This window comes from Hypanus sabinus, chromosome 13 (genome assembly GCF_030144855.1).
Source record: "Hypanus sabinus isolate sHypSab1 chromosome 13, sHypSab1.hap1, whole genome shotgun sequence".
Classification (NCBI taxonomy): Eukaryota; Metazoa; Chordata; class Chondrichthyes; order Myliobatiformes; family Dasyatidae; genus Hypanus; species Hypanus sabinus.
The window spans coordinates 101918311-101932108 of record NC_082718.1 but is presented as its reverse complement, the minus strand read 5'-3'; the positions used below and the strand labels follow the sequence as shown (position 1 = coordinate 101932108).

The 13798-nt window shown below is 39.2% G+C and overlaps 1 protein-coding gene across 1 annotated transcript in view; it reads right to left on the bottom strand.

Annotated features, from left to right (window-relative positions):
* Positions 1–13798, bottom strand: part of ksr2 (kinase suppressor of ras 2) — a 365555-nt gene that overhangs the window by 73636 nt on the left and 278121 nt on the right. Inside the window, exons 11-13 of the mRNA XM_059986939.1 lie at positions 5558–5599; positions 5095–5161; positions 2204–2211 (exon numbers count right to left, since the gene is read on the bottom strand). Of these exons, the coding sequence (XP_059842922.1) occupies positions 2204–2211; positions 5095–5161; positions 5558–5599 (117 nt within the window). The remainder of the gene's footprint in view (positions 1–2203; positions 2212–5094; positions 5162–5557; positions 5600–13798) is intronic.

Here is a 13798-nt window from a genome sequence, read left to right as displayed (position 1 = left end):
ATAAAGTACTGGTTAGGCACAGGAGTACATTCAGCCAGAGACTCATTCCACCAAGATGCAACACTGAGTATCATAGGAAGTCATTCCTGCCTGTGGCCATCAAAATTTATAACTCCTCCCTCGGAGTGTCAGACACCCTGAACCAATAGGCTGGTCCTGGATTTATTTCCACTTGGCGTAATTTACTCATTATTATTTAATTATTTATGGTTTTATATTGCTATATTTCTACACTATTCTTGGTTGGCATGCCTGTAACGAAACCCAATTTCCCTCAGGATCAATGAAGTATGTCTGTCTGTCTGTCACACTTGATTGGTCCTATTCTCTCACGTCTTATCCTCTTGCTCTTCACATACTTGTAGAATGCCTTGGGGTTTTCCTTAATCCTGCTCACCGAGGCCTTCTCATGGCCCCTTCTGTCTCTCCTAATTTCATCCTTAAGCTCCTTCCTGCTAGCCTTATAATCTTCTAGATCTCTACCATTGCATAATTTTTTGAACCTTTCATAAGCTTTTCCTTTTTTCTTGATTAAATTTTCAACAGCCTTTGTATACCATGGTTACTATACCTTACCATCCTTCCCGTCTCATTGGAACATACCTATGCAGAACGCCATGCAAATATACACTGAACATTTTTCCACATTTTTGCTGTACATTTCCCTGAGAACATCTGTTCCCAATTTAAGCTTCCAAGTTCCTGCCTGATAACGTCATATTTCCCCTTACTCCGATTAAATGCTTTCCTAACCTCTTGAATGCTATGGTAATGGAGATAGAATTGTGATCGCTATCTCCAAAATGCTCTCCCACTGAGAGACCTGACGCCTGACTAGGTTCATTTCCTAATACCAGATCAAGTAAAGCCTCTCCTCATGTAGGCTTATCTACATATTGTGTCAGGATACCTTCTTGAACACACCGAACAAACTCCACCCCATCTAAATCCCTTGCTCTATGAAGAGGCCTATCACTATCTGGGGAATTAAAATCTCCCACCACAACAACCCTGTTATTATTACACCCTTCCAGAATCTGTCTCCATATCTGCTCCTTAATGTCCCTGTTACTACTGATAAAAAAAACACCCAGTAGAGTTATTGACCCCTTCCTGTTTCTAACTTCCACCCACAGAGATTCAGTAGACAATCCCTCCATGACTTCCTCCTTTTCTGTAGCCGTGACACTATCTCTCTTCAGCAGTTTCATGCCCCCATCTCTTTTGCCTCCCTCCCTGTCCTTTCTGAAACATCTAAAGCCTGGCACTCTAAGTAACCATTCATGCCCCTGGGCCATCCAAGTCTCTATAATGGCCACAACATCATAGCTCTAAGTACTGATCCATGCTCTGAGCTCATCCGCTTTGTTCATGATGCTTCTTGCATTAAAATAGACACATCTCAAGCCATCGGTCTGAGCACATCCCTTCTCTATCACCTGCCTATGCTCCCTCTTGCACTGTCTCCAAGCTTTCTCTACTTGTGAGCCAACAGCCTCTTCCTCCGTCTCTTCAGTTCGGTTCCCACTCCCCAGCAATTCTAGTTTAACCCAGAGTTAGATTTAGATCAATCAGATGATGTTTACAACCTTGGAGGACCATCACCCCATTTCCAGCTGAGCACTTTTTTTTAGTCGAAGCATCCAAAGATGGCAAACTTTGTCTAAGATGCCCAGTTCTGGCAGCAGAACTTCTCTCGCCCCATTACTGAACTGTTCCTATGGTCTCATTTTCAAGGACTTTTCATCTCATGTTCCTGATATTTATTGCTTATTTGTTTATTATATATTTATTTCATTTTGTATTTACACAGTTTGTTGCCATTTGCAGTTTGGTCGCTGGTGGTCTTTCATTGATTCTATTGAGTTTCTGTTTGTATATTTACTGTGAATGCCCATGAGAAACTGTACCTCAGGGTTGTATAAAGTGATATCTATATATAAGCACTTTGATAATAAATTTACTTTGTACAAATTTATCAGCTGTCTGAGATGAATTTCTCCTCAACTTACCTGTCATTCAAGGCAAATCTGCACCCAAGTAGTCACAATACATAAAATATTGCTTCCCAATGTAAGACATCTTCCTCAGGTGGAAACTGTGTGGTATAGCTTGCTCACGACTCTAATGCACATGATGATGGACTTCAGGAATTATATTGAAGTAAAACCTGACAAAAACTGACAACAAAAGAAGTCTACACCATGAAGACTGCTTTTAGACTGTCCACTGACCTTAAAATTTGGGCTTTTATTCATGGTTATCATTATTAATAATGATAATAATTAATAGTGATTCTCATTATTTCTGAGCTGGCATTTTTACTGCTGAGAAGTAGAAACATTACTTCTATGTTTAACCTATGAAATGTAAAGATCTTAAAGATATTTATATGGGGCTCTTCGCCGATGGCTTTAACCTCATCTTCTGAAATTCTGATGCACAAAGTGTTCATTATATGGACATAGCAACAGGCTTCCAGATTGATCATTGTCAGTAACCAACACTCAATTATATGTGTTGTGTCTGTGTTCCTCGGGTGTTTGGGTTCATCAATACCTGATACGATGGATGGACAGGCAAACCTGACACAGTGATGGTTTGGAGCAAAGGTGGAGAATATAAATATTGGCAGAATGGTAGATGGTTTAAGGACAATGGTGACAGTTCAGGATAATGGAATTATGGATTCAAGGGATTGATGGAAGGGGTGAGCAGTGGATGGGTGTTGGTGGTGGCAGGGAGGTGAAAGAAAAGTGAGGACAAATGTAGTGCTTGCTGCAGCCTGATGAGCCTAAATAGGAGAGATAAGTAATTGAATTACTTAGTACTGATTTCACTCTAAAGGTGCACATGGAGGACTAGATTATCCTGGGAGTTCCCAGGACAACATGGCCCAAGGTTGGTATGCATAAAGAACAAGCTGCCAGAGAAAGTGATTATGGCAAGTACAAAAACAACATACAAAAGATATTTGGACATCTACAAAGACAGAAGTTTAGAGGGATATAGGTAAGTGGGACCAGTGTAGAGTGGCATCTTGGTTGGCAAGGGTGAGTAGGGATAAAGGACTTTTTTTTGCGTTGCATGATTCTACGTCTCTCCACTGGTATCAAATGAAGTGTTTCATGGGGAATGATGTTACCTTGCACAATCCTGATGTGGAAACCATATCTAAGACACTCACTCTCAAGTATGCATGGTTGAAATTCTGTCGTCAGGTGGAATGACCTGGAAAGTGTCTTTCTCTAATTCAGTCAAAAAAGATGATCAATTTTCAACTACATAAAGTTGAATTCCAAGCTTTCAGTCTCTGAAATTTTAGAATTACTGAACTGCTCTGAGATTACTGAGCAAAGAAATGAACATTCAAGCCAACCACGCAGTATCACTAGTTGCCACAAATCATAGAATGGAATTAAGCTGCTTGGAAACATCATGTCCGTGTAAGCCAACAAGTATCTTCCTATACTAATCTCACTTTACATCACTCAGCCTATAGCTTTCTATACAGACTGATATTCTACTCCCATTCTAGTTCTTTCCATTCTGCTACCTTAATATTTTTTGGATTCCTTCAATTCCTTAATAGTGTCAGTGACATCTGCTTCAAATTCCAAATCAAGTTCTAACCACTTCCCGAGTACGGAGATTCCTTGTAAGTTCTTTAACTAACCTGCTACTCAATTTCATGTCCCTGTGCTCTGGGCTATCTTTCCATGTAGCCACTATAAAACCCCTTCAGAGTTCAGAAGAGATCATTCACATTCCTCTTTGAACCCAACATTTCCAGTATAATTCTCTTTCCTGAGGATTTTTTTAGTAAATCTCTTCTAAACTTTCACCAGTTCCTAGATACCCTACTGAAGGGTGTACAGGGCAGAAGGAAAACACACTATTCTAAGTATGGTCTAAGTAAACATCTATCTAGATCTGACATTTGTTTTCCACTATCATATTTCATTCTTTTCTAAATTAAGTATAGCATATTGCTTGCACACTTTGTGCTCTTATCAATGAGCTCTGCTATTCTTGGGTATCTTGGGATCTGTAGTCCTTTTGTTCCCCTGTGCATTTAACCACAAGCCTTCAGGGGTGACTAATGTTGGAATGTGAATAATGGGTACTTGAGGAGGATAACTCATCTGGCAATTCTTCCTTCTAATAAACGGACATGCGAACTGAACCGACTCCTATTAAATTGTGCCTTTATTTCATAGAGAAGCTAAGGACATCCAGCTATTTGAAATTCCAATTGAGTGAAGTGTTGATGGGCTGTGGAGGTCACACAAACAGTTCACTAAGGTTGTTAAGAAATGTCTTGGTCAGCTGCCACACTCAGAGCAATGCTCCAATTTATGCTGAGAAACTGAAGTTAGGTACAAACAACAGACAAGTTACATTTAAAAAAATGGATAGGCATATGGACAGGAAAGGAATGGAGGGTTATGGGCTGAGTGCAGGTAGGTGGGACTAGGTGAAAGTAAGTGTTTGGCACGGACTAGAAGGGCTGAGATGGTCTGTTTCTGTGCTGTAATTGTTATATGGTTATATGATGAGGAGTCCAGCAAAATCTCTAAGAGGTTTAAAATAAATTCCATCCCTGAATGCTGCTCTGGTCATACCTGTGACCTGAGACTTCAACCACTTGAGAGAGAAAGAGAAAGAGAGTGACTCTCGTTTTACCAATAGAATTCAACTCTTTGGTTCATGTTCGGACCAAAGCTATTGGGAGTTGAGTGATACTCGCAAACCCAAATAAGGATATCAGTGAACAAGTTGATGGTTGATATGTGCCACTTGACCTCATTGTCAAAGACAGCTTCTACCACTTTGCTGATGTTTGAGAATTAATTGTTTGATTAAGTTAGAGCACTTTTCTGCTGCAGTTTGTGAACATGTAATTGCTGGGAAATTTGCTTCTTTCAAGTGTAGTACATGTGGCAGAGTACACATTCATCAACATGGCAAGTTTCAACATGCTGCTCTATATTTAAAAGATCACTCGGCATTCCAGCAGGCTGTGTGCAATGCTTAATATTCACAGGATTTGCTACAAATTTAGACTGATTAGCTAATAAAAAAATCTCTTACATGGGGTCAGAGTTGACAGGATGAAGAATAACTTGAGGAGTTCGAGGTTGTGCCTCTGGTGTGACATCTAGGAACGAAATGTTAAGATTATAAAACAGAAATTACCAGGAGACAATTAGAAAGGTAATCATAAATTCTACATCAAATAAAGAGTTCCAACTCTAAGGGCCTGCAAGGAATCACATGGCACATATTAAAGGAGATGCCTTAATCTTCGAGAAATCAAACAGAAAGTACAAGTTTATTTATGTGCCTGAGTCAAATATTTATCAAAGGCAATCCTTCCCCCTTATAAACTTATATCAGCGATATGCACATGGTCTAGTTCATTAAAAGATTTTAATGTCAATTATTAAAAGGGAAACCTATCTTATAAATGCAAATAAAAACCTACATAATATCCATTATAAAGTGCTAATGGATACGAACAGGAAGGAATGGTGCAAAATTAAAGATCACTTACCTGGAAATATGAATTGCTGCTTGTACTTGAAATAATGAGAAGCTTGCAACAGAGAAAAGGCAGAACTGTAAGCAAAGCAATCAAGCCCAAGTGAAACACAGGCACAAAGCATTCTCTTACCTCTGTATATATTCTCTATTTATTAATTATATTAGTAGTAGCCATACCCTACAAGCAACACTAGGTTATAAACTCAACAACTGAGAGAAAGGCATTAAAACTTCAGATGAATAATATGTACCTTCATAAGGAAATAAGCATCTTTTAGACCCAATATCTAAAGATGCCCAGTGATGGGACTATTTTAGAAAGCCATGGTGGATACAATCCCAGGTTTGTATTGTTTTCTTATACAGAATGATGGTTCAAATCACTATCCCTCAACATATCCAATGCCTGCCTACACTGTGAAATTCTGCCCATTTTAACTAATCAAGTCAATAAAAATTATGTAGTAGATATCCGAAATCTCAGTTAGACCACATCAGGAGTGTCTTGGGAATTTCTAAATACGATAGCTTCAGAAGGATGGATGGGCTTAGCACAAGTCCTATCAGACTGATTCGAGATTTCCAAGGAGTGACTGATGGTGCTGAAGTATGAGTTTATTTGGATGGAGCTCTTGGAGTAGCTCTTGCATAATATATTACCAGTGGAAAAATAATTAATACCTAAGTTATGAAAGTAAAGTAACATGCAGTAAGATTAATGGAATACCCAATTTTAATTTTACAAATGATGAAATAAAATTATAATTGTTGAAGACATGAAGAAAAACCAGGACATGCTTGAAATGCACTGATGTTGTATCAGAGCCTGAACAGAAGTAAAACACAGAAATGTTTCAGCTATGAGGCCTTTTCCCAGGCTGATGTGAAAGATAACTTTAAAAAAGGATAATTTTATTTCTGGAGGACAAATATAAAAAGAGCAAAATTTAACTGGAAAATCTGCAAATGATGGAAATGTCAAGTAAAATTAAGGACACCTTTGGATCCAGACAACTTAAATTCCATGGATAACATTTACCAGGGTCAATTTGATAATTGCCATTTTCTTTTAACAGGTTAGTGTTTTTACACATCTCTTAGGAAGTTACATGACCTTTGGATGGCTGAGTTGCTGCACAAAGAATTGTAGTTGGATAGGAAAGCCTGGATAGATTGCATACCTTTAATCAGCCTTTTCTCTTTACATATCATTTTTGAACCTTATTGGTGGGTATACCATGGTTCGGGTGGTGGGATGGTGATCCATCTCAATCAAGGGAGGTGTAAGGTGCTTCTGCCCTCCACTAGCCTGCAGGTCACCCTTGGCAAGGTGTAGCACCGCTTGGCCCCCCAATCAGGGTCACATGAAGCCATGGGAGCAGGTGGTGGATGGTCATATGAGCCGCTGGTGCATATCACAAGTCCTGGTGATGTGACCACTGACACCAGGCAGTCTCTGAAGAGTATTGATAATGGCTGGGGTCTCCATTTCGTAAAGACGCTGCCCAGTAGAAGGCAATGGCAAACCACTTCTGTAGAAAAGTTTGCCAAGAGCAATCATGATTATGGAAAGACCATGATCGCCCACATTATACGACATGGCATGTAACAAATGTATGATACCACGGTTATCTAAGTAATTGAATGCTTACAGTTCTACATTGTATGTTTGATATTGTTTTGTTCAATAATTAAATCAAGCTTATTGTGTCATAAACAAACCAAATTTGTTCTTCTTACATTTATGGGGTTGCATGCTCCCTATTTATAAAACTGGTTTTAAAATACTTTACATATGCTAAGTAGGACCTTAATCATGAATGTAACCTGCTGAGTTCCTCTAGCATTTTGTGTGAGTTCTATGAACGCAACCTGTTAACCTGCTATAAAAATCCAAAACCTTCTGATATCTCTGGGCTGGAGGAGTTTATGGCTAACAATTTTATTTGTGAGATGAGATTAAAAAGTAAAGCATAATTTTCTAAGAGAAGGTGGAATAAGCAATTAATAGGCTTGAATTATATTTTGGACCTAGCTATGCATATACATATGTAATAAACTACTTGTTCAATACTGACACTGTTTTATCGTTTCCTGTTGTAATATATTGTTGCCTTTTCAATGTATTAGAACAGTTCTTAGTTTGCAGATATACCATAGATATAGTACATCTTTAGGAAATCAGTATGTAATAACATTAAAGGCATTATCTCATGAATCCGTTTGTTCAAGAGCTCAATCAGTTTATTTTCCAGACTGTTGGCTCTGCCATTAGGAAGACTTGGCTATTATTTCTATGCCATTCTGTAACATTGCAATACTTCAGTCCTGCAGAAAAACCTGTATGCTGGAGAAAGATTTTAAGATTATGACCAGAAGTTCTGCAGTTTTTGCCTTTACTACCTGCAGCGAGCCACAATGCATCCTGTCCTTACTGTACCTTTATACCTTTAGCGTAATCAGTATTTAAAACACATCCATTTCATTAATGTATTTTTATCCAACCAAGAATTACCACCACCACCTCACTTACAGGCACATCTGTTGTTCCTCCATCCCTAGTGGAGATGGACGCAAAATTCTTATTTAGTATCCAAGCCATCATCATCTTCTTCAAGATTAGTTTCCAATTCTTTATTTAACTACTATTTGTTAAAGTGCTTACAAAAAATATTTAAGTTCCCTTTTAGCTTGGTGTTAATCAATTCTCACACTCTCCCTTTGTCCCTTTAATTCATGTTTATAAACGTTGCCATGAAATTTAAATACTTAAATTAATTCTTTGATGCATTATGTAGTTGTGAGATTTTTTTCTGTGTTTTTCTTTGGGCTAGAGACATTCAATGTAGGCAAGTGGAGCTGTGCAAGGTTTCTATGCCAACTTTAGAAGAGCTTGTGGTATTATATTGGGCACAAGACCAATGCTTCATACATAGCAGAATGAATATTACACCATCAAATGATATACATCATTCATCTTTATACTGGCTCAGTTTTTAATGCTCCATTGGCATATTCTGACTTGCTATTTGCAGCATATAACATTTCTTTATCAGCCCCTAACTACCCCATTGGCATCTCATCCCTATGTCCACCTGGTGTCAACCTATCATAGATATACCCTTTGTCCTAGTCACCCTCCCCCACCTTCTCCGAAAATTAAAATTAACTTTACCCTATTCCAGTTCTGATGGAGAATCAGAATCAGGTTTATTATCACTGGCATGTGTTGTGAAATTAGTTAACTTAGCAGCAGCAGTACAATGCAATACAACACAGAAAGAAATAAAATAAATAAATAAATTACAGTAAAAATATATATATTAAAAATAGTGCAAGAACAGAAATGATATGTATATTAAAAAAGTAAGGTAGTGTTCATGGGTTCAATGTCCATTTAGGAACTGTATGGCAGAGGGGAAGAAGTTGTTCCTGATTCACTGAGCTGCTGCTCCTTAAGAGACCGTGTTAAGAACCTAGGGCTGCAGCTCGATGACCTTTGGCTCATACAGGTGAATGAGGAGTTGATAGATAGGAACTACAGGGAGATAATCAACCTTAAGTTACAGGAGGCAGGTACCTGGGTGACTGTCAAGACGGGGAAAGGGAATAGGAAGCTAGTGTAGAGTTACCCTGTGGCTGTTGCTCCCAGTAATAACTTTATCCTTTAGGATAATGTTGCATTGGGCAGCAGGAGTTGGATGGGGGTGGGGCAACCTGCCAGGAGGAAGCTGCACTGACTGACAGTGTCTCTGGCACTGAGTCTGGCCCTGTGGCTCAGAAGGGAAGGATGGAGAAGATTTTGGTAGTGACAGTGGATTCCATGGTTATAGGAGTAGACAGGAGATTGTGTGGATGTGAAAGAGACACTCAGATAGTTTGTTGCCTCCCAGGTGTCAGGGTCAGACATGTCTCAGACCTTCTCGGGGGAGGGGGCGTGCTGAGCAGCTGGAAATCAGAGTACATATTGGTACCAATGACGGAGGTAGGAAAGGGGAGGAGGTCCTAAAAATAGAATATTGGGGATAGACAGAAAGCTGAAAAGTAGCAACTCCAGAGGAGTAAGCTCGGGATTTCTGTCTGCCATATGGTAGTGAGGGTAAGAATATGATAATTTGGTAGACAAATGCATGGCTGAGGAATTGGTGCAGGGGAAGGTTTTTGGATTTCTGGTTCATTGGGATCTCTGCTGGGGAAGGTATGACCTGTACAAAGAGGACGGGTTACATTGAATTCAAGGGGGACCAATATCCTTGCAGGCAGGTTTGCTGGAATTGTTGGGAGAGTTTAAACTCCTTTTACTGGGGGATGGGAACTGGAGTGATAGTGTTGAGGATGGGGCATTTGGTGTACAAGTCGATGCAGTGTGCAGTGAAGCCATGAGGACGGATAGGCAGATGATCAGGAAAAATTGCAGTTTGTGGAATGAGATGAAGTGTAACTTGGGGGCAAAATCAAAAAGGGTGATGAATACAGGACTGAAGCTGAATGCATGCAGTATATGGAATACGGCAGATGATCTTGTTATGCATTTAGAGATTAGCAGATATAACGTTGCGGGCATCACTGAGTCATGGCTGAAAGAAGATAATAGTTGGGAGCTTAACATCCACATTGTATCAAAAGTATTGATTGCAGGTTGGCAGAGGGGGTGATGTAGCTCTGCTGATAAAAAATGAAATCAAATTCTTGGAAAGCGATGACATAGGATCAGAAGACATAGAATCGTTGTGGGCACAGTTAAGAAACTGCAAGGGTTAAAAGACTTTGATGAGAATTATATATAAGTCCCCAAACAGTAGCCAAGATGTGGGGTACAGATAAAAATGAGAAATCGAAAAGGCAGGCAAAAAGGGCAATGTTGTGATAGTCATGGGGGATTTCAATATGTAGGTAGATTGGGGAAATCAGGTTGGTACTGGATCCCAAGAGAGCGAGTTTGTAGAATGAAATAGCTTTTTTTTAGAGCAGCTTGTGGTGGAGCCCACCAGCGGAAAGGCAGTACTGGATTGGGTGTTGTGTAATGAACCAGATTTGATTAGGGACCTTAAGGTAAAGGACCGCTGAGGAGCCAATGATCATAATATGATACAATTCACCCTGCAGTTTGAGAGGGAAAAGACAAAGTAAGATGTATTAGTATTGCAGTGGAGTAAAGGGAATTTCAGAGGCATGAGAGAAGAACTGGTGAAAACTTGTTGGAAGGGGACAATATAGAGATGATGGCAGAACAGCAATAGCTGGAGTTTTTGAGGGCAATCCAGAAGACGCAGAATACATACATACCAAAGTCGAAGAGGTATTCTAAAGGGAGGATGAGGCAATGTGGATGATGAGGGAAGTCAAAGACAACATAAAAGCAAAAGGGAGGGCATATAATATAGCAAAAAAAATTGTGTGAAGTTAGGGGATTGGGAAGCTTTTAAAAAAACAACAGAAGGTAACTAAAAAAGTTATTAGGAGAGAAAAAGATGAAACCTGAAGATAAGTTGGCCTGTAATATAAAAGAGGATAGAAAAAGATTTTTCAGATATATAGGGTAAAAGAGAGGCAAGAGAGGATTTTGGACCACTGAAAATGATGCTGGAGAGGTAATAATGGGGGACAAAGAAGTGTTGGACAAACTTAATAAGTATTTTAAGTATTATAAGTATGCCAGATATTCAATAGTGTCAGGGGGCTGTCAGTAACTCCAGTTGAACTCCGTCTTTTTGTGTGTTTTCCCCCCTAGCCGTCATGCTATGTTTCTGTATTGCCATGTGCTCTTATCCCTGCTCCTGCTCTGCTCCGGCCCCTGTATGACTGAGTACTCCGTCTCTCACCTGTTTCTCGTTATTACCTGTATTGCTGCCACCCGTGTCTCATTGTGCTCCACCGATCACCTGCCTCTCTGTTTATTGCTCAGTGTATTGAAGTCCTGTGTTTTCACCGGTTTGTCGCAAAATTATGCCAGTAGATTCTCCTGAGCCTTTCCAGCATTTGTATCTGTATACTGTCTGTCTGAATATTGACTCTGCCTGTTCTACGATTCTGGTTTTTGGATTTCTCTGGATGTTTTGATCTCTGCCTGAAATCTGATGCTGACTTTGTTTGTACCTTGGGATTTATTACTCAATTAAAATCACTGTGTGCGTGGTACTGGGTCTGTGATTGGATCCCTGGTCCAGCACCCTGACAGGGGCAGTAGTAAGTGTAGTTGCTATTACTAAGGAGAAGATGCTTGGGAAGCTGAAAGGTCTGAAGGTTGATAAATTATCTGGACCAGATGGACTACACCACAGGTTCTGAAAGAGGTTGCTGAAGAGATTTTGTAGGCAAAAGTAATTATCTTTTAAGAATCACCAGATCATGGAATGGTTCTGGAGGACTGGAAATTTGCAAATGTCATTGAGTAAAAAATATACTAATTATGAACACAATTAGGAGAAACTCAAATTTACACATTGTTGTAATTCTTCTCCCTTTTTGGCCCTGAAGTAGTTACTAATGAGTTTTAATTGAAGATCCTTTTGTTGTTGGTACAGATTTGTAAAACCATCCTGTGATTCTGTGCAGCTACCTCTTTCCCACTATTTCAAGCTATCCTGTCAAACAAGCTACAGAATGGTCCCATGATTGATCCTTAATTCTGACTGAACAAATTATTTTCCAAAACATCCTCACTATGTTGTCCTTCTAAATGACTGATTATTGATCCTGCTACACTTTCTTTCCTCTTCTTCCCCTTCCTTTCCATAAAGTTCCCACTTTTCCTTTCATTTGGGTCTGAGTTCAGTTCTTGATACTACTATGTCAAAGTTCCACGTAGTTTCTCATGCCAGCAGTTCACCAAGCATAGTTGTTGTACTCTATCCATATACATATATGCATTGAAAACCCACTTTCTACTATTCTGATTTTGTTTGCTGTCAGTTTCTTCTTTTATCATTAGCATTATTAATACCAGCATTATTTGTTTCTCTAAATTCTCTGTGCTCCTACTTCTATTGTAAAATGTGCCATTTTTGTCACTGACAACCTTTTGCTAGGTTACCAGTTAACCTTTGGTTGTGGCTCTGCCAGAGTGAAACACTTTTTGCTAGAAAAAAAGACCTTATTAAGACCTGGTTCTGATGCTCCAGAAATATTAAGCAAGCTTGCCTGTAAATACAGTGCAATTTCAATATTAACTCATCCAGAGATTCTTATTTCTTGAGGTGCTTTTGATATGCTCCCACATCGCTGAATCACATGTTACCACACTTTATCAGCCTTTTTCTTTCTTGGTTGTAAATGGGCCATAATTTCGGTTCCTCACCTTCCTCTCTGGTGTGTTTCTTGCCCAGCATTCTATTATTAAATGAGGCTCCCAATTATTTATTAGTTTCAGAGCAACTATGATAAATTGTATACAGTATGTGTACCTGTGGAGGGATGCAGAATTGTAGCAGCTAAAAGAAAGTACGTAGGTACATCTATTCATTGTTTTGTGTAATGCAGCAAGTAACTGGACCAGGGCCCACCATGTATCAATACGATGTCATGTCAGTGGGTGTCAGATCACCATCATATTTAGCTGCAATTGATAGGTTTGTTGACAGTTAACAAGAAATTTTGTTATTGTAAATGAATTTTGATGTTGTCAGCTACCTCATTTAAACTGTGAGCAAAAAAAACAAAAACTGCAGCTTTGCTTTCTGAATGAGGAATGAAATGGGTACAAAATTCAGTAAATACCATTGAAAAGCTTTGTTTGGGTCAATTTGCATTTGAGTCAATTTTTTTTCTACAGCCAAATGTTAAGTCTTCCATGAACGAGGACACATCTTTTCTTTTCAGTCTGCTTTGTTTTAGAAACATGGAAACATAGAAAATAGGTGCAGGAGTAGGCCATTCGGCCCTTCGAGCCTGCACCGCCATTCAGTATGATCATGGCTGATCACCCAACGCAGAACCCTGCACCTGCTTTCTCTCCATACCCCCGATCCCTTTAGCCACAAGGGCCATATCTAACTTTCTACAAGTTTTAATTTTTGATGTACGTGCTGAAGGGTGGTGAGCTGAGACGGCTTCATTAGTATAGTTTCAACTGAGTTAATCAAGGTGTTCAGTCTACTAGCTGAGGGCAGCCTCATTTTAAATAAACAAATGAAGTGAACCACTGGGTACACTTGTTTACGGTAGATGCATTCATAATTTAAATTAAAATGCTGTATATTTAAAATCTGTAAAAAGATATTAAGAATCTCCTTGTATCTAAAAGGAACATGGA